We start from the raw sequence: 24,719 nt of genomic DNA, 5'->3' as shown, positions 1-24,719 counted from the left end.
CATACTTGTCCCTCTCGGTCCCCACAACGTCCAACCAGCACAGCCATGGCCGAGGGCCAGAAACGACGGGGCTTCAAGAAATTCAGTAAGTGGCCACGGGACAGGGTGGGTGGACAATGGGGTGCTCACCTGGACATCTCGGTGGGTAGGAGGATGTGTGAGAGTTAGTGCGAGTGTGTGCTCACAAGCTCCCTGGGTCATCCCATCAAGGGATGGGATCATCCCATCCAGAGATGTTTGGAGCTGTGACAGGCTCTGCTCTTGTTAGGAAACTCACTGGGGTGAGGGGCTTTTGGGGGTTCCATCCACAGGGCTGGGTGCTGGCTCAGGGGCTGAGTGCCAGGAGTGGGACAATCTGCTGTAGTCCAGCCCTGTGCTGGATGCTGGGATGTGACCAGAAGAATGCACAGCAGGGTTTGGGGGTCTTCAGTCCTTAAATCCCACCCTTCAGGATTAATGGCTGGGATACGAGCTGGTGCTGGGGGCTAGGAGTAGCTAGGACCCTCAACTCAGGGTGCTCCTGCAGCCCAGGGACAGGGGTGACATGGAGCTGAGGAGGGAGCCTGGGAATGGATTCCCACTGGCTCTTCTGGGAGGAAGTGCTCGATACCCAGTGGGAGCGAGCTCTGCACTTTCTCACAGACCTCGGCTTTCCCCTGGAGCCCCGGGGGGAGAGTCTGCAGTGGCCTTCACCCCATTCCCAGCGCTGGGCTGTGTTCTCTTGCATTCCTGCTGCGGGGCTGGCGCCAGACGGGGGCCAGTTCCTCCACTCCCCTGGGACCCCTCCGCTGGCCAGACCAGTGGCCCCATCCCAGCTGGGTTTTTCCTTTGTGATAGAGTGGTGAGGAAATGGGGAAAATCGCCAGTGCTGCCTTTCCCACCTCGCAGCAGCCCCAGGAGCAGCAGGTAGCAGAAGATGCTTGGACTCCAAGGGGTTGTTTAGCACAAAGTAGTTTTTCCTCTCACTGCACTCAGGCCTCGAGGTTTCTGCCTTGCTGAGGGGCTTTTGGGGTGCAGCCCCTTCACCCTGTCCAGCTGCAGGGATGTCCACATCCACAGAACCCATGGATGGCAGCTGGAGGTGGGAATCCAAGGGCCAAGCAGCCCTGGACACCCGGGTCCTTGCTCAGCACCTCTGCAACATGTAGCTTTTTGCCCCAGCAAATCTGCCATACTTTGCAGAGCCCCAGGGCAGCATCAACATTGCAAAACCCCGGTGGCATCCGCAGCACTGGGGGCCAGCAGGGAAGCACTGCTCAACAGCACTGCAGCCACAGGCTCGCTCACCCTGAGTACTGACACCAACACCAACACTGGCAGCAGTGCTGGCACCATCCAAGGCTGCACTGCAGCGACACACTGAGCTGAGCTGGGGCTGAGGTGTGAAATGCAAAGCCGCCTGAGGGAGTTATAAATACTTCTCTGGTGAACATGTTCGTGCTCAGCATTTGCAGGTGGCAGCTGGAGCCAGCAAGGGGCAGAGTAAGGAAGTGGGGAGGTTATCTCCTTCTCACAGCAGCACCCATGGCTGGTTCCTGCTCCACCGTGCTGGTAAGGCATGCACATGTGTGGAGGTCACATGTATCCAGGACGACCATTCCCTGGGGAGATGCCGGTGTGTCCCATTCTTGCATCCTGCAGGGCTGCCCTGAGGCTGTGGTGATGAGCACAGCCCTGCCCAAACTCCCCCGGAGGAAGTAGGCAGGCAGAAATAATTTCTAGAGTTGCCTGCTCGCCAGGGTTGGGTGTTTCCTCCACCCCTCAGCTGTGGTAGGAAGATGCAGCCACTAGATTTGCCAGGGCATAGGAGACTTCTGCTCCCTGAGGGACCAGAGCAGAGTTCCTAAGTACCCAGCAGAGATGCCTCAAGCAGCATCACATGCACCCCAGACCACAGGGATGTTGTGCCAAGCTGGGACTGCAGATGTGGGTATAACAGGGTGACACCAGGCTGCATAGTGCCATATGCCCACCCCAACCCAGGACCAGGGGCTCAGGGACCCCTCATCATCACACTGTGCCAGCAGTAACCCCATACTCATCACTCCTTTCTCCTTGCCAGAGTTCTTCAAAGGCTTTGGGAGCCTGAGCAACATCCCCCGCTCCTTCACCTTCCGGCGCATGTCTGTGGTCCCCAGCTCTCCTGAGAGTCTCGGGCCACATCTCCCACTACCCCATGGCTTCCTGGGAGAGCCCTTTGACAGCACCCAGGATGATCTCAACACCGTGCCCAAGGGCCCTGGCCCCTATGCCCAGTCGTCGAACATGTACTCCCACATGGGCACCATGCCCAGGGTGAATCTGGGCAAGGCAGGGAAGAGCCTGGGCAAAGACAAGAGTAGCCAGAATGGCTGGGAGAAAGGGACTCCCAACAACAACCCCCCCCAGATGGCCCTGCTCCCCAGCCTCAAGTGCCCTGAGATATCCAGCACCCCTGTCCCAGGCACAGACTTATCCTTGGCTGCTGGACAAGTAGAGCAGGAGGAGGAAGAAGCTGAACCTGGGAACACTCTGGAGGCAGCAATGGCCACAACAGACCAAGAGTCTGTGGAAAATATCTCCTGCCCTAAGACAGAGGCACTGAGCTCCAGCCTGACTCCAAACCCCAGCCCAACCACAAGCCCTGACACAGCAGCTGGAGCAGAGACAACTGATGGGGATCTGCTGGAAAAAGGACAAGAGCACCCTGACAGGATCTCCCCAGACAGGTATAGCCCTTGAGGTTTGCTCTGCCTTCTGCTTAGACCCCCTCTAGGGCAAGAGGAGGGGGCTGGGACAAACCAGGGTCACTGCAATGTCCCCCTGTGCCCACAGTTCCAGCGGGATGCACCTGGCCGGTGGGACAGCACAGCTGGAGCATGGTCAGGTCAGCGGCTCCATGGGAACCAGGTTCCTGTGGGATTTCTGCTCCCTCTTGTTTCCGGACGGGGTGGAAACATCTCGCAGCCCCGCTCTACCCCGGCATCTCTTTGTCCTGTGGCGGCTGCGTTCCAGCACCAGGATGTGCTGCTGCGGAGAACTCACACCAGCACTGTTACAGCCTCCTCCGCCTCTCACTCTCCTCTTTTCCACCCCCTCTGTCCTCTACCCCTCTGCTGAGCAGAACTGCCTCCTCAAGGCACAGGGGCAAATCCTCAAACCAAACACTGCCCCCATTTCATCACCTGCCAGTAACCCCCCACTCTGGGCACAAACGTCCCTCCTACTCCAAGCACAATCTTCTAAGATGACGGATGGATTTTTTTTTTTTGAGGGTTTTGACCGCAGAATCAACCAGAGGGATTTTTATCCCCCAGCCCCATGGCATCTGGGCATAAGGGACCGAATGCTACCCCCCAGCCCAGCAGGGTGTGTGGGACTAGGGAGACAGGCAAAGGCGACTCCAAATTTCTCCCGAAAACATTTCTCCCACTTTCCCTGGCCTGACTCTCCTCTCTCTGCGTTCAAGTGGCCCCTGGTGTCCCTGTTCCCCTGCACCGCCCCGGAGCTGGGGGCTCCTTTTCCTGACATTGAGCGTTCGGGAGCTCCGAACTGGAGCGGGATGAGGAGGAGAAATCCGTGCCGGAGGTGGGAGCCGGGCTGTGCCGGCCGCACATTCCTGCCGGTCCGAAGGGTGGGCCGGAGGAGGGCTGGGACGGGAAGGAGGAGGGTCCGCCACCGCCTTGCGCGCCCCGAAGTCCCGACGCTCAGTGCAAGGCGGGAGAGCGCGGGAGAGCTTCTCCCCATCCCGGCGCAGAGGCGCTCGCTGCTTCCCGCAGGGCCGATGACAGCGCTGGGTAGGAGGTTTCCCACCCTGGGACAGGGCAGGTAAGGGGTCCTGGTCCCCGGCCGCCCCCCGCACCCCGGCACAGGAGGGGATAGGGAGGGAGAGGCTGGGAAGGGGCTTTGCTTGGGGCGGGCACAAAACTTCGACGCAGATGCCGGAGCCGAGCCGCTGCTCCGGTGCCGAGGCCCCCAGCCCGTGGTGGTGTTTTCCTCAAGGAAGGAGCTGCTGAAACTGCAGCAGACCCGGTGCCAGGGGCTGCAGCCAGGTCGGGGGGCCAGGGTCTCGGAGATTTGGGGGGCTGGTGGCACTGCCACATCCTTCGGTGAGCACAGAGCCCCAGCAGTGGCAGAGAGTCCCTGAGGAGGGTCTGTTCCCCTGTCCCTCACCCTCTGTCTCCCAGAAATTACTTAGATCCTAAGCCAGCGTGGCTGGGAGCAAGGCAGCATTGGGACATGGGTGGGTCATGTGGGTGTCTTGAATCTAGGGAATGGACTCCCAAAAATAGGGGACCAAATGCTTTTTTACATCCTGTAGGGCTTCCCCCATGATGGGTGTAACCTTGCTGCTTGCCAGGGAAACTGAGGCACGAAAGGTTTATTTCAGGATCAGGGTTATTTCTGCCCCTCCACACTCTAACCCAGAGCCCCTGGCACAGCCCCTGGCTCAGGGAGCAGCCGTGTCTGCCGGAGCCATCCCAAGGCCAGGCTCTGCTGTGGGGCGGGTGGGAGGAAGTGGGACCCGGATAATGCTGCGCCCCAGCCCTTCCTCCTGTGCAGGCACATCCCTGGGGATGGGGACAGTCTGTTCCTGCCAGGCCATGGCAGCAGCATGTTCCCTGGGGGGGGGAAAATAAATGTGACCCTGGGGCACATTTCCGCCTATCTCCCCAGAGTATTTCTGGTAAGGACAGTCCCCAAGACAGGGTGGGCTGAGGATGCTCATAGGCAGGAGAGCTTTCCCAGAATCAGGCCTGTGAGGGGTGAAATTGTGCTGCTGTGGGACAGGGAGTGGCACCCAGCCTGTGGAGCTGGTCAGAGCAAGGCGGTGGCTGTGACTCCAGCAGAGACACGCTGACTAACGGGAGGTGACCGCTGGCAGGTCACAGGGCGGACGTGACTCGGTTTCCCTGTGCACGGCCGTGCATGAAGCACGGGAAACGCCGTTTCCCATAGGCACTGCCTGACACTCCCTGCAGACCCCTCTGGCAGCACTGCCAGCCAAAACCTCCCTGGAGACAGCTCTGCAGAGAGGGAAACTCATGCATGAGGTGCCCAAATTTCATTCCCCTGGGGTACAGCCTGCACCAGTGTCCCAAGGAAAGCAGAGCCTAGGCTTCAAACCAAGGCTGGATACACAGGATCCTCCTGGACTGTTCCCAGCAGCCAGCCTGGAGCTTGGCACATTTGCAAGTCATGGTGATGCCTTCCTGAGCCCAAAGGGAGCAGCCACCCCACCAAGCCCCCTCTCCCCAACACAATTGCTGTAGCTCTGAGTCCCAGCAGCTCAGCCACGGCTGCACTCCAAAGGCAGCCCTGGAATTTCTCCCAGGCGCTCGTCTGCCCCCAAAAATGCCGTTTCCTCCAGGAATGTGCAGAACCGGGGGGGCTGCGGTCCCAGCTGCTGCCCTTCCCCGGCACAGGGGCCTCTCCTGCCTGGGTCCTCCCTGCGTCGCCCAGCTGCTCCCATGCTCCCGACTTCCTGCTCAGAGGCCCCCCGTCCTCCTGCCGGTTTTTCTCACGGCTCTCGCAGCACCAGGCAGCTCTGCATCGTGTGAAGGGCAAACAGGCTGAAGACAGGGTGGGCAGGCAGCCCACAGCTGCCCAGGGGAGTCTGCATCCATTCCCGCTCCCAAATGCTCTGCTATTTTCTTCACCTCCAAAAAATATGGGCTTGATTTCCAGCCCCTTTTTTCCCCTCCCAAGCTGGACACCAGGGGATGCGGTTTCTGCAGCGTGGGCTTGGAGAATCACAGAATTGCTAAGGTTGAAAAATACCACTAAGACTGAATTGAAAGATCAACCCGGCCCTGCTATGTTCACCACTAAACCATGTCCTTAAATGCCGTGCGTGAGGCACGGGAACGCTGCTTCCCACAGCACTGCCTGGCACTCCCTGCAGACCCCTATGGCAGCGCTGCCATCCAAAACCTCCCTGGAGGCACCTCTACGGGGGGAGAACTGAGGCACAAGGTGCCCATCCACATGATTTTTATAGACTTTCAAGGGTTCCAGAAGTGGGAATTGTGTTCTGGAGGGCTGTACACTACAAGGGGCTCATGTAGACCCTGTCACAACACACTATAATGCTGTGGAGCATGTCCAATGGAAAAATGTCTGTCAGTGGTTGCCTCTGCTTGCCCTGCATCCCTTTGGGGAGGTCACCGGGCACCACCTTCAACCTGGAGGGAGCCCATAGGGGAGGAATTTGGCTCCCAAGGTTGCTACCAGTGCAGGTGTCAGTATGTCAGTATCCCAGTATGTGTCTGACAAGGTGGCTCCTGGCAGGGAGGGAACATCCCAGGTCTATGATGACCTTGGATTTGGTTATTCCTTAGTTGCAGCTGCCTGTCCTGGAGTGTTAGCCTGCCATCCCCAGGCCCCTGCTGCTGCCTTGTGGTCAGGCAAGCAACTTTGGCAAACAGTGAGATGTTCATACAGAAGCTTGGCACAGGGGAGGCAACAGGCTTTGGATTCTGATTAAAGACATTTGGATTTTTGTATTTTATTCTGAAGGGTGAGACCTCAAGGTAGCACATCCCAGCTCAGGCTGTTACAGCCTCTCTCCTTTTGAACTTTCTGTTGTTCCCCTGGGACTCCTCCATGTAGACATACACCTGGACTTATAACAGCATGAGAAGCAGTCCCAGTCTGGGACAGTTCATCACAGTTCAGGCTTAGCTTTGGTGGGAGTTTGAATTCTGTAGGGTTGCACAAAACCATAAAGTTAAAAGTGCTTGTCTAGATGGTGTGTCCCAACAACTGCCTACTGGGAATGCAGCTCTGCCAGGGAACAGGACACAGGGCCCCCCACCTTGACATGTATCTCCCAGCACTGTGACCTGCAGGGACCCCAGCCTGGCTGCTGGGTCTCCCTGGCTCAGCTCACACGGTCCCAAGCCGATTTGGGGTGATATCCTCTAAAAAGACCTCATTCTCCCCTGATCGCATTAGGGAGGATAAGCCCTGTGCTGAGAGTGGGCACAGAGCAGGCAGGAACAGTGCTGGGGCCCTGGGAACCTATCCCTAAACCATGGCTTATACTCTTGGCACCATGGCAAGACAAGGGGCACAGACCCCAGCTCCCCCAGCTGTGCCACCACTGCCTTCGACCTGAATGTCACAACTTACTGCCCTTTACTTATGTATTTTTATTGTTTCTCTTCCTTTTAGCCACCACGATGGCCTGGAGTCTGGCAGTGAATACGTGAAGGTAAGAAACGGAGTTTGATCACATCCTGTCCCAGCTGGGTGCCAGGGGAAGAGAAAAGATGATGGCCCTGGAACTCTCCGGGTCTTATACCAGCAGGCTGCTCAGTTCTGCACCCCTCCTCCCTTCTGGGATCTCTCTTTGGCCCTGGAAGATATTTCTGGCAAGGCCAGGCAAGACAGAGGAGACACAAACCCTACGTGGTCGCCCCAGTGCTGTTCCCACAGGAGCTGCTTACATTTCATGTTCCCAGATACTTGTGAACGCCCACAGACGCAGCCTTCTCCCTCCACCCCCACGTAAAGAAACGGAAGGGTTTGAGCCACTTTCGTGGCTGTCACATGAAAGTTGGTGTAAATCTCTCCAAATCTTTTGCTTATCCTCCAGCAAACTATTAACATTCCTGAGGACTCTTCATGTCTGGCCAGAAATTCATTAGTGAGGCGCCTGGCTCTGGAGGAGAGCAGCCCTTTTGCAGGAGGCTGCTGGCACTATGGGGCACTGGACAGGCACAGAGGAGTGGTGGCAGGAGTACTGTGAGGTTTGGGCACAGAACACTGAAACCCACTGAAGTGACAGGATGGTTACTGCCATGCCATGGCCTTTGGGGTGTTGTTTAAGGAGAGTTGGAGCATCCTGAGTCCAGTTGCCCAGTGGGGATGTAATCTAGTCTGCCACTGGGCAGATGGGGTTGTTGAGAAGTGACTTGAGGTGCCCAGTCTGGGTGGTCTAATTAGTACAGAGCCCTGCACCTTTGTCTTTTGGACTTGGGGCTCCTGGTGGTGGCTGTACCCAGACATGGAAATGTGGGAACCCCCTGTGGCAGTATCAACTGGCAAGCTTGGGAGAGAGCTGGCTGGACCCTGAGCTCATCTGCTGCTTCCAACAGGGGTCACCTCCCTGTGTGTCCATCCCTGGGGCTAATGAGGACCCCACATGCTGAGTCTGACAACTGGCAGCCTCTGGGCACTGGGGTCAGTTGAGGTTTTTGACATGTAGCAGAGTGATCCTGCGGGTGGGATGTTCTCCTCTCTGCACCCTTAAGCCATGTGGGACTGGCTGAATGGGAGTTCACAGGGCTGGAAGTGGAATATGTGCCAGAACAACAAAGCTCTGACTGGGCGTATTGGGTCTGGCTGTGATGTAGTTCATTTTCCCCTGGAAAGCAAATACATTGGCCTCTGCAGGGAAGGGCCCTGCTTTGGGGACCTCAGGATGTGCCGAGAAACTCCTGCTCACACAGGCGAGTACTGTGGGCAGAGAGGGGTGAGGAGAGGAACATAATATTTTGGGGTGTTTTCCCTGGCACTGTCAGTGTGTGCACCCAGAGATGGACACATCTTACAGCTCATGATTTAATAGACTGAAACAGTACAGGTGGGGAGCAATGGATATGGCTCTGCCTTTGGGATCAAGTACTTTTTGGTGAACCAGGAGAATTCCCTACCATCCAGTCAGATCCCAGACCTGAGCTATCTGGCCTTTATTTCTCATCCATCCCAGTGGTGTCCAGAAAGAGCCCATGGGCTGTGATTTATACATCACTTCCCTTTGGTCAGACAAGCAACTGATGGCTGCAGTGACAGCAGCTATTTTAGTCAAATTAGTAATTATCTGGAGTGTGAGTGACCGGGATGACAGGGACACTCCAGCTGATTGCAGGCGCTGTGCCTGGCTGGCAGCCCGTGCAGCTGCAGGGTGCTCAGCACCCAGCAGTGTTCAGCCCCAGGTCCTGTAGGATTTAAGGTTGGAAAGAGGTTGTTGTGCCTGCCTTTGGAGCAAGGAAGGATGGGATCTGACACTGGTCAGTGTAGCTGGGAGAGAAACAAGCAGAGAGGAAACACTGGTGAAGGGTGAGCAAAGGAAGAAAAGAGCCGGTGAAGGAGAGAGTCGGGAAGAGGAAGAGGATGTGTTGCAAAGCCCTCATGAGCAAAGGCTGACAGGCAGGTTTGTGTCCAGGTATGCACCAAGGATCTGCCAAACATCAACCCTTGATGATTTCACAGCTTCAGCTGTGAAACGGCCAGGGCTGGTTCTCCTATCACCAAGCCTGGCCTGATTAGATGTGCAACTGTGAGCTAGAGAGGGTTGGAGAGCCAGGATCAATAAGCACTTGGTAATTAATGTGCTTTAATAATAGCCTAAGGGCAGGTATTTCCAAGCTGCCTGGGGATCTGCATGCCCAGCTTTCTATTTCAACATCCCAGCCACTCCAGCTTTGGCCTTTGTGCAGGTGAAGGAGCTGCAGAAAGACATTACCCTTTGGGAGAGCAGCAATCAGTAAAGCTATCACATGTCCTGTGAGAGCTCAGTCAGGGATTTTCAGCTTCCCTGTGAGGAGGGGCAGCACAGTCACAGATGGAGGACTTTACCTTGCAGCACCTCATGAGGCTCCCACTCACTTGTTGGTGAAAGTCTCAATAGGGAACCATGGAGCCCATCACAGGGGAGAAGCCCTGGCAGGAGGATGATTCATCATCTCATCTTTTTGGAGCAGCATGTCCCTGCACAGTGCCATCTGCTCTGTCCCTCAGCTCCAGGCAAGAGGCGAGGAGGAGAGTCCATGCTCCCTGCCCAAGCTGGTGGGGCTGCAGGCACCCATGGGACCCGTGGGACCTGCTGCTTCATGTTCCCTGCCCGCAGGCTGTGTGCTGCCACCAGTTCTCCCATGCCTCAGCCTTGTCCTGCTGTTCAGCCATGCTGCTCTCCTGTCTCCTCTCTCCCCTGCAAAAGCAGGGGCAGAGTGAGAGCCTGGCCAGTGCCTCTGAGCTCTTTGTTCTGCACAGAAGAGCTGCTTGCTCAAGCAGGGACCTGTATCTCATCAGCCTCAGATGCTGTCTCCTTGCCTGGTAATATGAGGGGCTTGTTTGAATTAATTAGCTGTGGTCGGTGGCAGCAGGAATACCTCTCCGAGGTCACAGCGTTGCCTGGGAGGCATGGGGCTCCTTGGGCCAGGACATACTGTGCAGATGGGAAGGTGAAGCCCCCAGTTACCAAAGCACAGCCAAATCCAGGCCGTGCAGTGCAGGACACATGTGGATGGAGAACAGCAAGGTGTAGGTTCCTGTCACTGCCAGGACTGGGGGAAGCCCCTGCCTGTCTCCAGCACAGAGCAGCTGCTGGCAGTGGGTTCAGGCAGGGGTGTGGGGGATTTATTCAAGAGTCAAGGCTGGAGCAATGCCTTTGAGTCATCAGTGCTGCCTTGCATATCCCATACGTGATACTGTGGCCTTAATTAAACCGAAGCAGAGCCTTAATTAAATGCAAGTCAGAGACAGCCTACACAGGAAACAGGCAGCCGGCTCCCTGCCATGTGGGGTGGGCACTGGTGTATCCCCCAGAAAGGTATCACCATGTGGGGATGAAAGAAAACAGGATGGGGGTGAAGGAAGACAGGGCAAGAGAAGACCAGGAGACAAAGATGCCCTGACCCATGGGCATCACCGGGGGGAGCATGCAGATTTGGGATGGGGACAAAAAGGGTGCTGGGTCCCCTCAGGGGTGTCTGTTCCCCTCTGAAGAGCTGAGTGACCTCAGAGGAACCAGTCCCACTCAGGGCACAGGCAGCCAGGGTGCCAGTTCCCTTCAGGGATGCTCGATGCTCTCTGAGGTGCTGGTTCTCTTCAAGGCACAGACAGCCAGAGTGCCTGATACCCTGAGGGATGCTGCTTCCCTTTGCAACATAGGACTGCCGGTTCCCTTCAGGGATGCCTGAGCTCCTCAGGGATCCCTATTCCCTTTGCGACATGGGAGTGCCGGTTCCTCTCGGAGGAGCTGGTTCCCAGTTCCTCAAAGAGCACAGGCAGCCGGGGTGCCCGATCCCCTCAGTGATGCTGGTTCCCTTTGTGGCACGGGAGCGTAGGTTCCCCTCGGAGGAGCTGGTTCCCAGTTGCTCCGCAGAGCGCAGACACCCGGGGTATCGCTTCCCCCTGAGGTGCCGCTTGCTCGGTTCCCCGGAGCCGGGGCGGCCCCCAGGGGCGGACCGGGGCGGAGCTGCCGCACCGTGCCCGCCCCTCGCAGCCGACAAGGGATGAGGTAATCGGGGAAGCGGCTGAAATTGAAGCCCGGCGGCGGCGGAGGCAGCGGCGGTGCAGCCCGGGCCGGGGCAGCCCCCGCCGGGCGCGCCGCGCCATGACGGAGCGGTGCAGCCTGTGGAGCGCCCTGTCCGCGGCCGCCTGCTGCTTCTACCGTGGCTCCTTCATGCAGGTGCAGGTGAGCGGGGGCGGCGCTGGGACCGCACTGGCTGCCCTGCGCTTGGGGGGCAGCCGCACGCGTGGGGAAGGCGGCGGGAGGAGCGGGAGGGGACCCCCGGCCACGCACCCGCCTAGGGCTGTTTTGACCCCCGGGTGCAGCGCTGGAGAGCGGGGAAGCCTCCCCGGGGAGTCCTGCGGTGCCCCCGCTCACACGAAGCTGGTGCGGGCAGCGCGCCGGCCGCGCTCAACCAGGCGACAGCGAGCGCGGGGTGAGCCGAATGCCGGGTCGGGGGACAGCTCGGCCCCCCTGCAGCCAGGGACACGGAGCCAAAAGCACCACATCCTACTAGACCAGTGCTTTGACAGGCAGAAAAGTCTCTGCAGGGAATCTTCACCTGCGGCAGACCTCATGAAGGGGAGCATTTAGCATCCCTCAAAAGGTGGCATGTGCCCGGAGCATCACTGAGAACAGGAGGGAGATCGAGCCCAGGTGAACACGCGGTTTCTTGGCCTGGGTGTCCGTCTCTGTGCTGCACTGCACAGGTCTGACTGGTGGGAGAAAGCTGGGATCCATCTGTCACCTGTCCTGTGGTGGTTCCAGTACTGCCACTGTCTGGGCACGAGTCTAGGTGTCCTATTTTTGGACTCTAGCATTCGCACAAGAGGGGCACGGTGCCGGGAATTGGTTCCCTCATTTACTGAGTTTGAGAGCAAAGGTGTTTAGGATTGCAAGTTAGAAGAGAGCCGGCAGCCAAGAGAGCTGGCAGTCTTACTCAGTACTCCTGCTGAGCGAGGTAGGTGCCGAGCTTTAGAGATTATTCTGGGTAAGACGGAGCCCAGAAGCAGCATTTCAAGTCTTGTCATGATTGCGGCTGATCTCAGCGCAAAGCCAGGGATTTTGATTGCTGGTGGGGGTGAAAAAGGAAAAGCAGCAGAGCTTTTTGCAGTTATCCAAAGGCCATTGAGCAACACAGGGGACATGCCCTTGGGCTGCATATTGCAGGGGGTGAGTGGGTGCTTTTAGCCAGCTGCTGCCAGAACAAGGGAGGGACAGGTGAGCATCTGGCTCTCTTGTGGGGATGGGGATGTGAGAAGGGATGAAGGGCACTCCATCCCAACCCCAGAAAGAGTTAAAAGTGAACCCCTAAGTGCTCACCTGGCTCTGCCAGATCTTTCACCATCTATTTGTGTCCAAGCGTGCCCAGCAAACACACACTGAAGTCCCCATGAATGACTGGAGCACTTCCAGCTGACAGCCGCATCCCTGCTCACCGCCAATGGCGGTGCACCCAGCCTGGGAAGCACTGACATCATTTCTGGCCAATAGCAGCTCCGAAAAGGGATGCAGCAGCAGCTGCTGCTGCCGTCTTGGAGTGAGATAAGTAATATATAGATGGATGGAAATGTGTGTATACACACACATCATCACTGCATTGGAGACCTATTCCCCTTGGGGTAGCAGTAGCGGCATACTCCACCACCCCGCCGCACAACCTGGGGTGCTTGTGCCACCTTAAAGCACCCAGATGTTCCTGGCTGTCAACCCCAGCTGCACCCCACCCCTGTGAGTGAGATAGAATTGCTCCAGAGCTGCCACAAAGGAGCATGGACAAGGGGAGAAGAGACCATGAGGGTAGCCCGTCCTAGGAAGGGCTTTGAACTCCAGAACAAAGATCTTGAGCCAAGATCTGCCTTCAGTGTGTACTAATGGAGATGAAACATAACCCAAAGATTCCTTCAGTCACCTATGGGGTGGGCAGATAGGCTGATGCCTTCTCAGAGGCCATTTAGGTTCGTAGACTCATTGCAAGGGAGGAAGGGGAACAAGTGATTTCTTTTCCATATGGATATCAAGATCAGCAGGACAGACTGGCTCACAGCAGGACATGCAAACGGAGAGCAAGCCCATTACAACCTGGGGATTGTTTGTGGTGGGATTTTCTCATGGTCACGCAGGGTGGAGTAACCATTTTTGGGTGGTGCCTGGGTTGGTAAGTGCAGCAGTCGTGCTTCAGGCAGGCAGAATGATTATTGGGTTTGCCATAATGCTCAGCAAGGATGTTTGCTCCAAAATACATCACTGAAATAGCCCATTGCCGGGTGTGGAGGAAGCAGAGAAGACCCCTCATGCAAGTTTGTGGCTTTCCCCAGACACCTGTTCCCAATGGCTTGTTACTCCATTTCCTCACAGGTCTGTTTCCCAAGCCCCAGAGATGCTTCAGCAGCCAGAGCAGGGGTGGAGAACTCCAGAAGGGGCTGGGATTCCCCTAGCAAGGTCCCATCACAGGGTAGGCAGCATGAGCAGGAGGGAGAACAGATGTGCTTGGTGCCTTGGGGTAAGTCAGATGTTATCAGCAGGGTGGGGTGTGAGTACACCTTGCTCTCCAAGCTGACTTCATCCTCATCTGCAACTCCTCCAGGTTGGGAGGGGAGAGCAGGAAAGCAGAATGGAAATAACTCCAGTTTCATAAGATTACCTCTGCGAGGATAGAAAGCCAAATGCCAGCCTTTGAAGCTCTCCTTAGAGCAGGCAGAGTGACAGATGCTGTTTTATACACACCACAGGCACCAGCACACTCCATCCCTGCAGCTCTTGCCCTTCCACTACCAGTTCCAGTCCTTGCCATTCAGCTGGGAAGCACTTCCTCGATCAAGAAAGCAGTACAGATAGTCAGGGAAGCAGGCAGGGATGAAGAGCCTCAGGAATTGCCTTCCCATGGCAGCTGCCCCATTGCATGGCTGCTCCAGAGGATTCCCCAGCCCCAGGACTGTGAAACAGCCCATCAGGGCACTCTCCTTTCTCCAGCTGAGCCAGTTTGACTGCTGGTTGGGATTCCTCAAGCAAAGTCTGGCATCATCTCTGGCAAATTTTGAGCTGGTTTGTCTGGTGTGGCTGGTTTGGAGAACTGCTCTAATCCCCGTTTCTTCCTGCTCAGCTGGAAGATGCCTTGGGGTTCTTCATGCTGGAGCCCAGCATCATGCACTCCAGCCAGATGCTAATGGGAGTCCAGGCTTTTCCCCACACCCAACCCACTAGTATGCAAGACCTCACATGGGGCTGTGAATCTTTAGACATTCCCTTGGCATGGCCAAGAGCGCCAAAGCGATGCCTTCATGCCTTTTCAGCGTGGCGCTCAGACATCCGCTTACACACTCCTGACAGCGCCCGGCTGGCCCGCGCCGCCTCGCCAGGCCGTGCCATGCCAGGCCTTGCCAGCGCCTCGGCACCCGGCCAGCCTGCAAGGCGGGCTCCTCCGAGACGCGCTCCCGACGGAGCGTGGAAACTGGAGCGCTGCTGAAGGGCTTGGGGGGGAAACACAGCCCTCCACAGCACAGGGGTCTTTTGCACCGAGGGCTCGTGGGGAGCCCAGTTACCACACAGAAGGGGAGCAGATAGGTGATTTTTGGCAGCGTGTGGGAGTAGTGTGAGAGACTCACAGCAAGGACCAGTCTCAGTTGCATCACACCAAGGAAAAGGGCTCCCTGTAATCAGTCTCATGATGCCTTCCCCAGCCATTATAGCCTGACAATCACTAAAATCGGTGGCTTCTTAGTGGCCATGCAAATTGGGAGGTATTTCACTGCCCAGGTGGGGACAGTGCCCTCCACGTGGCTGGAGAAGGGGGCTCCTGACACCCTCTGCTCAGGGAGCTGGGCTCCCCCCCCCCCATCTGCAAGATGCAAAACCTTCCTTGCCTCTCCCAGACCTTCTATTCTCTCCTGTTAGCTTAGCTCATGGCTCCTGGCATGGATGCCAGCCAGCTTCTGCCCAAATCTGGGCTTGGAGACACCGGGCACTGCTCAGCTGGGTTTGTGTTTTTGTTACCCTGCACATTTGCATGGGGAGGATTTGGAGGAAAACCCAGATGTACAATGCTGAGCAGAACAGGCACTAATCCCTGCTCCAGGGGTGATGGGGGGAGAGCTGTAATCCAGACTACTCCCAGCTCAGCTCTGATGGCTTTCACCTGCACAAACAGCAGAGGTGCCTGGGGGGGTCTCTTGATGCCCCAGAGTTTGAGGGGAGCCCTGTCACAGAGAGGGTGCTGCAGTCAAAAGTCCCCCATCACCCCTCAGCCAAGCCAGGTCTGCTCTGTGGCAATGGATTTGTTGCCGTGGAAACAGCATCTGCTCGGCCTGGGCCCCCCAGGAGGCAGCCGGACCCCTGCAGCATCCACCAGCTACCATTTATTTTTAATCGGGCTAAGCAGCACGGGGTGGCTTTGTCTCCAGGAGGGCCCAGAGCAGCAGCAAGTGCTGAGCTCCCTGCAGCCCTTGGTCGGGGGGAGACAATCCACACATCCCTGCAGCTCCAGTCAACAGGACCCTCTCATAGGGAGAATAAACAAGGTTGGATGAGCAAGTCAGGGTTCAATTCACACTGTTTTCATAGGCTGCTTCCACTCTCCCACCACCTTTGATTTGACAGGAGTTGGGAAAGGAAGAATAAAAGGCAGGTCCAGGCTGGTGAGAGCAAGCCCTGGAGAGCACAGTCCAGTGCACAGGCCCTTTGCCACTGCCTCCTTTCATCTCCCCAGGCTGGAGCAGGGTCCCCAGGATAGGATCTCTGCCTGGTTTGGTGAATGAGTGCAGCTGCCAAAGGGGATGGAATGTCTCCTCCGGGGAAGGAGAGGCCTGGGGTCAGGGTCTTGCTGAGGGACACTGTGGGGTCCCAAGAACGCCACAAGAGCAGTGGGTACAAGGCAGGAGAGCAGCACAGTGCTCTGCACTTTCCCTTGCTCACAACCAATAGAGGAGCAGGGGGAATCAATACAAGACACAGAGGATGAGGCACTGGGCAAAAGGTCAGCTCAAAGGCGAGTCCCTGAGGTGTTGGCATGGGCCTGCAACCCCCTATGCTCTAAGGAACCAGCTGCCACACAAGGCCAGCCATGAGTGCCAGCCAGCCTGCTCCTCTGGCAGTGCCAGAGTAGTGTCAGCAGGGCTTCAAGCCCATGCCTGTCCTGCGAGACAATACCAGAATCCTGCCCCAACAGGCACCAGGGAGCTGGGCCAGCCCTCACTGCCTCCTTACGGTTGGCACTGCCACCGGAGGTGAGCCAGGCCACCCAGCTACCCTCGCCCATGGGAGCAGAGGAACAGGGCACCCCAGTATCCCCATCCAAGCTTCTTAGCCCATGGCAGTGGTACACATAGCCCTCTCTCAGGACACCACACATCTGGGATATGGAGGGAACCCAGGAGTCTTGGCTCCCAGGCCCTGCTCCATCAAACAGCTGTGTTGGTACCACAGCGGGATCACCTCAAATCCATTGTGTCAACCAGGAGAACTGGCCTCATGTGAAGCACACAGGAACCCCAAATCTGTGCTTACGTCCCCAAACATCCACTGGCAACACCATGCCAGCAGGTGCCCTCTGGGAATACAGGCCCAGCAGCAGGCAGGGAGGGAGGCAGGCAGGCTCCAGCCAACAGACATATGAAGCCATAATCCCTTATCTCTCCAGGGGAAAGGAGGGGGCAGATTGCATCCTCCAGGCTCAGGTGCACCAGTGCTGGTGAAAGCTAATTTCTAAAAGCTAATTTCGATGCAGAAGGTTCCCTTTACATTTGTCATTACTATTTATGCTGCCATCAGCCTAAGTACAGTTAACCCTTTGAAAGGGGAGCTCCCTTTTAAAGGAGGAGCAATAATGCAGGTTTCCTCCTGAAAGTGTGCTTCTCATGGCAGTTCAGCCCCAGAGATGTTTAAGGGGTTTTCTCCTGCCCAATCACACTCAGCTCTTAGTTGGGGCAGAGGAGCAGTACACCAGGCACAGGGTGGCCAGTCACAGTAGGGACTTGCCACCAGGAGACCCTCCAAGTGCTCCTGGTGACAGAACCTAGCCATCAACAGGCACATTACCACATCCTTTGCCACAAGCAGTAATCCTCACGCACAGCTGAGTTACCTGGCGTGTGGGGACAGTTGTGCTCCTGGCAGGTGCCACAGTCCCCACATGGGGATCCTGCCAGCCCTTCCCTCCCCAGTCCCTGCACTGCTGCACTGCCTGACACTCTCTCTTCTCCTGTACAGTTCTCCAAGGAGAAATACATCCTTGACTCATCACCAGAAAAGCTTCACAAGGAGCTGGAAGAGGAGCTGAAGCTGAGCAGCACCGATCTGCGCAGCCATGCTTGGTACCACGGCCGCATCCCCCGGGAGGTGAGATGGGGAAGGTGGGTGGCTCTGGGCACCCTTTACTTGGAATGCTGTGGGAGAGCACTCTGAGTCCACACAGAACTACCAGCCTGTCCTCCTGGGAAACATCTGGGAAAGGGCTTCATTAGCCCTGAGCTGCCTGATTTTGCCACAGCAAATGCCCTCTTGTGGCTCAGAGCTAGGGGCAAGGGGAACAAGCAGTGCCCCAAATAACACCCTGGCAGAGCATCCACTCATGCCCTGTGGTCCGTTCAGCGTGGCTATAGCTGAGCTGTGCCCTGTTTCCCTGACAGGTGTCTGAGAGCCTTGTGCAGAGGAATGGCGACTTCCTCATCCGTGACTCGCTCACCAGCCTGGGTGACTACGTGCTGACGTGCCGCTGGCGCAACGAGCCGCTGCACTTCAAGATCAACAAGGTGACGGTCAAGTCCAGCGATGGCCACACCCATGTCCAGTACCTCTTTGAGCAAGAGAGCTTTGATAATGTGCCTGCCCTCGTCCGCTTCTATGTGGGCAACCGCAAGGCCATCTCGGAGCAGAGTGGGGCCATCATCTACTGCCCCATCAACCGCACTTTCCCCCTGCGTTACCTGGAGGCCAGCTATGGGCTGGCCAATGGGAAGCATGGGGGACCCCACAGCCCCTCCACCCAGAAAGGGGGGCACATCAAGAGGAGGAGCATCACCATGACAGACGGTCTGACTGCAGACAAGATCACCAGGGCTGAGGGGTGCCCAACCAGGTGAGCATGCAGTTTCATCCCAGCTCAGCTAAGCAGAGGATTAGCCTCAGGAATGAGGCAGGGCATGCTCAGTCACTGCTCTCTGGGTGCAGGGCAGAGGTTGAGGATCAGGGATGGAAGGGAGAGACCAGCAGAGACATGGTGGGGAAGAACCAGTACTCAGCTGGAGCTGGGGTTTTCTCCCAGGCTGGCTGCCAGCCATGCTGAGCTACCACAGCAGACGCCCAGTGAGCAGACATGACTTTAGCATCACAGGCCAGAAGCCAGAGAGTGTTTTACAATCACCCAGTCTGGGATTACTAGCATGTCAGGGCTTGTTAGAGCCATGGAGCTGAGCTTTCCCAGGCAAACATGAGAGGACAGTCAGTCCCAGACACCAAGACATCATTTGTTGTTTGGTTTTGAATGGCCCTTTTAGTTTCAGAGCCCTTTCCATTCAGCATTTGCAAGGAGTTACCAAGCAGAGCTGAAAGCCTGATGGCCAGGAGGAGACTGATGTGTCTGTGCTGATGGAGTCTGCACAGACCCTGGATCACAGCCTTCACCAAGCTGAGCTGTTCATGTTAACCTTGGCCAGCTGGGCTTCTCCAGAGGTGGAGGAGGAGAATTCCTTTGTATGGCTCACTTTTGGCAGTCCCAGTCTGCCCAGAGCCCTGCAGGGAAGGCAGGGCCACACACATATCCTCACATGCAGCAGCCAAGGGCAGACCCATCTACCCCTGCCTCCAGCAGGACACAGCCTGTTAAGTCAAGCTGCTTTCTCACCACCCTGACCTGAGCCCAAGGGCAGGATGAGAATGCACCAGCAGAAAACAGACAATCAACTGTTACAGCTGGCAAAAGGAAAACATTCAGACTTCAGAAGAGCATATGTGTTTCCAGAAGAGGAGCTCAGATCCATCAGTCTTTCCTCATCACTCACATTTTCCCCAAATCCCTTATCACCGCCACTGCTGTCCCATCCTCCTCCCACTGCTGAGGCGCAGTACTCAAGACCAAACACATCACAGCAGCCCAGCCCTCACCCACGGCAGGGAGGGCAGTGAATTACTTGCCATAACTCCTTGGAACCCTCCCTGCACTCGGCATCTTTTGCAGCACCATTGACACACAGTGTTTGCATCAGGCCACCACTTGCTGCCCCACCAGCCCAAGATCTTGTTGCTTGTTGTGTAACTTCCCAAGTCCTGTTTCCAGGCACTTTCCAGCTCTCCTAAACTTTGGGTCAGAGCAACAGTTCACCTAACCAGCCTAACACAGCTTCCAGGTAGAAATAGAGTGACACAGTGTTAGATGTTACTCTATTTTAGATGTGCTTTGCAGCACAACCCTAGAAAAATGCCATCCATGACTTCTTTGCTAGATTCACTTCCCCACAGCACCCTGGAGTGAACTCATCCCATCCCAAGTACCTTGTCTTGGCATGGCATACTGTTGCATTACTCTGCTCTCTGTAGGACCAGGATCCCTGCAGGCAGGTCTGTCTCTGATTTATGGGGGTCATTGGGTAGTGACCCCTTCTGCTCCCAGCTGCTGCAGGGACTACCTGCTCACTGCTCCAGCTGAGCTTATTCTGGGTATTTGTGGAAGGAGGTGATGATCCAAGGGAGGTGCTGGGGCAGCAAACTCTCATCCCAGCCCCTCTTGCTTGCCCGGGCCTGCTTTAAGGGACTAACCTGTGCCCTCCACCCCCTCCCCAGTGTGTCCCTGCCTCACCACAGAGACATCATTCGCAACTGTGCTGTCAGCGTGGATCAGATCCAAGACCTGCACTCCCCGATGTCCCCCATCTCTGAGAACCCAGCATCACCTGCCTACAGCACAGGTAGGCATTGCCCCTCCATCCCTCTGGGGACAGTGGGGATGTGGATCAGCCTGGACTTGGCACTGCTGTGATTCAGGGACTTGAGGAGGGGGATCTTAGGAACAGGACCTCAGCCAGTCCTTGGCTGCATCATCATGCAGCTGTCCTGGGACCAAATTGTTCTGTTTTGGCAGAGGGGTTTTCCCTGAGCCCCATGTCCATGGGCTGCTGCATCTGCAATCCCTGTGCATGTGTGCATCTTCAGGCTTTGATAAGTGTCTCCTCTGCTTCCTATAGTCACACGGCTAAAGCCACATGCCTGCCAAGTATCTGGAATCACCCCAGCCTCTCCGGTTATAAGAAGGTCCAGCGAACCCCAACTGTGCCATGGGAACAACAGCAAACCTCTTCCAGACCCTGCCCACAGCTCCCATTCGACTCCCTGCCATGGTTACGCCCGTGCCTCCCCCTCTCCCTCTGTGAACAGCTACAGTGACCCGGACACGGGGCACTACTGCCAGCTGCACCCCACCTCACCCATCAGCAGGGACCGGCCAGCCCACGACACCAAGCAGCTACCAACAAAGAGCTACGTGGAGAGACTAAAGGTGGAGGAAGGACAGAGAGGGACTGTGGAGAACACCTCTGGGGAAGCAGAGGCAGGGCAGAGGCTGAAAGCAGAACTGGACTTCATGGGCTTTGTGCCCCCCACCATGGAAACAACCTCCTCCTTCAACCCTGCTGCCTTCCAGTCCCTGCTCATCCCCCTCGATAACAAACCTCTGGAGATGACTGTGCTAAAGAAGGTCAAAGAGCTGCTGGCAGAGGTGGACGTGAAGACACTGGCCAAACACATCACCAAAGTGGACTGCCTGGTATGGCCAGGGCCTGGAGGGAGGGATGGGCGCTGCTGCCCTCCAGTCGATCTGGGTTTGCAGGAATCAGTGCATCCCCAAACATCAGGCAACCCCTGAGCATTGGAGCATCCCTGCTGGGCTCTGCCGTGGTGTATCTGTCAGGGCAAGCAGAGGCTGGGCTGGGGCAAGAGGCTGCTCGAGGACACTTCAGCCTCCCTTCAATTAACAAAGGTCTAATCAGCTTTCACCTTCCTTGCCAGGTCGCCCGGATATTGGGTGTGACAGTGGAGATGCAGCGGCTCATGGGGGTGAGCTCTGGCATGGAGCTGCTCACCCTTCCCCATGGCCACCAGCTCCGCCTGGACCTGCTGGAACGGTACGGCACAGCATGGCCAAAGTGAGCCCACTGGGCCGCTCTGCACGGCCTGGTCCAGCTCCCCTGGGTATTCCCAGCCTAGAACAGGGGAGGGGAAAGGAGGAGCCCTGTCTAAACCCCCAGAGCATCCCCCCTCCCTGTGCTGACCCTGCTCTGTGTGTTTCCCCTGGCAGGTTTCACACCATGTCCATCATGATCGCTGTGGACATCTTGGGCTGCACAGGCAGCACGGAGGAGCGGGCAGCCCTACTCCACAAAACCATCCAGCTGGCTGCCGAGCTGAAGAGCACCATGGGGAACATGTTCAGTTTTGCAGCTGTAATGGGTGCCCTGGAAATGACACAGGTATGGGGATACTCCATTAGTCCTCATGGCCTGAGCTCAGCCCCTTGCTCAAAAGGCATCCCTCTCCCTGTGTCATGCAGCTCCAAGAGTCACTGGGATGGGTGAAAGGGGAAAATGCCCCGGGTAGGAGGCATGGGGCCACATCTGCTAGGATGCAAGCAGGGTAGGGGAAGAGTCATCCCCTCCACAGAGCAGACAGCCTAGTCCCGCCAGGATCCAATTGTTTTTCCTTGGTTGGGTTTTTTGTTTTGTGCTGGGCTGTGTTCCTGGGAGGAAATGAATCTGCCCTTCGGTACAATACAAATCAGTCTCAAGGCTGTGGCAGCAGCGTCTCCGGGCCACACTGCTCCCTTTGGAAGATGAAAGGAGATTAAAATTCAATTTTAAATCGAGCCCAGCTGGGAAGTCTTGCTTCCTGTCTGCACAAAGGAGGTGGAATGGCTGCCCCCTCCCTGCATCTCATCTTCAAGGCCACTGTGACGCAGGAAAGTCTCTGTCCTGGGGCACGGGCAGGGGGGGAGGTCCTCAGCCCAGCTCAGTGCAGAGCTGTGTCATGTCTGGCTCTGGCCATGAGCACTGGTGGAGGAGGCTGCTTTTGGGAGCAGCAGGCGCTGTTGTGTGCAAGGCTGGGGACTGTGGCTGCAGGGTCAGGCTGTTCTCCCTGGTGCCTGGAAGCTGTGCTGCCCCCTACACCTTCTACCTGCCCCATCTCCTTTCAGATTGCTCGGCTGGAGCAGACCTGGATGGTCCTGCGGCAGCGGCATACAGAAGGTGCAATCCTCTATGAGAAGAAGCTTAAGCCATTCCTGAAGAGCCTGAATGAAGGGAAAGGTAACAGGAGCAACTCTCCTTGTCTCACTTGCTTTCTCCTTCCTACTTTTGTCTTGGCACGGCCTCACTTTGAGTTTGAGAGTTCTGACCCTCTCCCAGCTAGTGCCAGACACCCTCTGGCTGCTGAGCTGCCCCAGAACTCAGCAGAGCCCATCTGGCCTTGTTTGCCCCTTCCTTCCCAAGGAAGCATTTAATAAAACCAGCAACTGAGCCAAACCGTTGTGCTCGCATGGCAGTGAGTGCCAAACCAAGGGACAGGTTTGGCAGCCAGTTGGAAAGATGAAAAGCCATGTGTCTCTAATGCCTGGTGCCCTGTGGTCTGCAAACCTGCTCCTCATTGCAGCCCCAGGAAATGTGACCTGAGCATGGCCATCAGCTTTCCCTTCCCAGCACGGCCAGAAATCCTGGCTGGGAGGAGCTGGTGTTGGACAAGGCAATGGCCTCAGGCACAGCAATTGAACAGACACAGCAGCTGCTGTGTCCAGCTGAGCCTTGAAGCCTCTCATGGGAGCACAGTGACAGTCTGCTGTCATGGAAGTGTTTGGCCACATGAGCACTCCACAGGGAGATAGGGAGGGGGGCGCAGGGTCATGGGGCCATGTTAAGAGTACCTCTCTCCACAGAAGGGCCCCCACTGACCAACACCACCTTTCCCCACATCATACCTCTTGTGACTCTCCTGGAGCGGGATGAGGCTCTCACGGAAAGCCCCGAGCCCTGGGAGGCGACTGACAACGGCGTGGAGGTGGTCATGGCCCACCTGGAGGCAGCACGGTTGGTGGCTCACCATGGTGGGCTCTACCACACCAATGCTGAAGTGAAGCTGCAGGGTAAGCAGTAGGGATGGCAGAGCCCCTTTCCCTCTGCCACATTTCCAGTGTGCAGCTCCAGCACCAGGATGGAGCATCCCACTGGTGCAGGGGATCCCGTCCCAGGGAACTAACACTCCTTCTTGCAGGTTTCCAGGGCAAAGCGGAGCTGCTGGAAGTCTTCAGCACCGAGTTCCAGCTGCGACTGCTCTGGGGCAGCCGTGGGGCTGAGAGCAGCCAGGCTGAGCGCTACGGGAAGTTTGACAAAGTCCTCACTGCCCTGTCCCATAAGCTGGAGCCAGCAGTGCGCTTCAGCGAGCTGTAAACCCCCCCAGGCACTCAGAGACCCCCAGCTCCCAGCCTGCATCCTACCAGTGGCTGTGGGGCAAAGGAACGGACCAGGCACCCAGCATCAGGAGGAGGAGAGATGGCCCAGAAAGGCACTGAGGCACAGGTCAATTTTGAGACAAAGAAGAGAAAAAGCATCCACCTCAAATCTGCCACCCACCTCTTCAGCACCAAGCCAGGGGTCCACACTGCTGCTCTGAAGAGAGGGGACAGTGTCTGGGCAGGCCAGCACCAGCCTCCACACCCAGCCCTGCTGAGGTCCCCTCACCTCACCCTTTGGTTTTGTTTCTTTCCATCTCCATCTTGCTCACAACTGCTGGATCCCATGTGTAAATATATTTTCACAATTACTTCTTGATGTACAGACTTGTGAAGGATAGTCCTTGTTGTAAATAATTAGGCTTATTCATTTTGTCATGTAAATACATGTACATATCTCATGGGTTTGGTTCTTACATACAATAAACTTTTATCCTGTTCCTCAAGGGGACCCTCTGTCCTGTGGGTGTCCTATAAAGGAGTCCCCCAAGGGAGAAGAGCATGGGTAGGGCTGATGGGGGGAAACACCATGCTAAACCTGCCCCAGACGCCATGGTGGCCCAGTGACAGCCCTTCTGAGGAGGGCTGTGTGGTGTCACAGAATCACAGAATGGTTCAGATTGGAAGGGACCACAGAGGGTCATCTGTCAGCCTCCCTGTGGACTCCACCCCCTCTCTGGACAATCTGTTCCAGTGCATGGTCACTGCACATTAAAAAGTTTTTCCTTGTGTTCACATGGAACTTTCTGGGTATCGGTTTGTACGCATCGCCTCTTGTCTGCAGCACCACTGAGCAGAGCCTGGTCCATCTTCTTGGCACCCTGCCTTAGGCATATATACATATATATATATATATATATAAAGCTGAGCAGAGATGCAGGATCACCTCCTTGATCAGCTAACAATACTCTTCCTAATGCACCCCAGGATCCCACTGGCCTTGTTGGCCCTCAGGGCACACTTCTGGCTCACAGACAGCTTGTTGTCCACCAGGATCCCCAGTCTTTTTCTGCAGAGCTG

The 24,719-nt window shown here is 56.6% G+C and overlaps 1 protein-coding gene across 3 annotated transcripts; it reads left to right on the top strand.

Moving 5' to 3' along the window:
- Positions 1-45: 45 nt before the first annotated feature.
- Positions 46-23,808, top strand: SH2D3C (SH2 domain containing 3C). 3 transcript variants are annotated; one of them, XM_062505508.1, is made up of 12 exons: positions 46-85; positions 2,063-2,708; positions 7,156-7,195; positions 17,423-17,551; positions 17,842-18,290; positions 19,991-20,115; positions 20,392-20,969; positions 21,212-21,327; positions 21,501-21,672; positions 22,392-22,503; positions 23,127-23,333; positions 23,462-23,808. In XM_062505508.1, exons 1-12 carry the CDS (start codon positions 46-48, stop codon positions 23,635-23,637), a joined length of 2,790 nt encoding a protein of 929 aa, XP_062361492.1. In that variant the 3' UTR covers positions 23,638-23,808. The 3 variants fall into 3 exon arrangements, with proteins under 3 accessions (XP_062361492.1, XP_062361494.1, XP_062361493.1); XM_062505510.1 differs by lacking the exons at positions 46-85; positions 2,063-2,708; positions 7,156-7,195 and adding an exon at positions 11,324-11,398; XM_062505509.1 differs by lacking the exons at positions 46-85; positions 2,063-2,708; positions 7,156-7,195 and adding an exon at positions 11,324-11,404.
- The last annotated feature ends 911 nt before the right edge of the window (positions 23,809-24,719 follow it).

This window comes from Cinclus cinclus, chromosome 19, assembly GCF_963662255.1.
Source record: "Cinclus cinclus chromosome 19, bCinCin1.1, whole genome shotgun sequence".
Classification (NCBI taxonomy): domain Eukaryota; kingdom Metazoa; phylum Chordata; class Aves; order Passeriformes; family Cinclidae; genus Cinclus; species Cinclus cinclus.
Note: the sequence above shows the minus strand (reverse complement) of the source record. Positions and strands in the feature narration are given on the sequence as shown.

Coding starts and splice junctions, on each gene's coding strand:
- SH2D3C (XM_062505508.1), top strand. CDS start 46: ATGGCCGAGGGCCAGAAACGACGGGGCTTCAAGAAATTCA. Junction 86..2,062: donor ACGGGGCTTCAAGAAATTCA/GTAAGTGGCCAC, acceptor TCTCCTTGCCAG/AGTTCTTCAAAGGCTTTGGG. Junction 20,970..21,211: donor TCACCAAAGTGGACTGCCTG/GTATGGCCAGGG, acceptor CTTCCTTGCCAG/GTCGCCCGGATATTGGGTGT.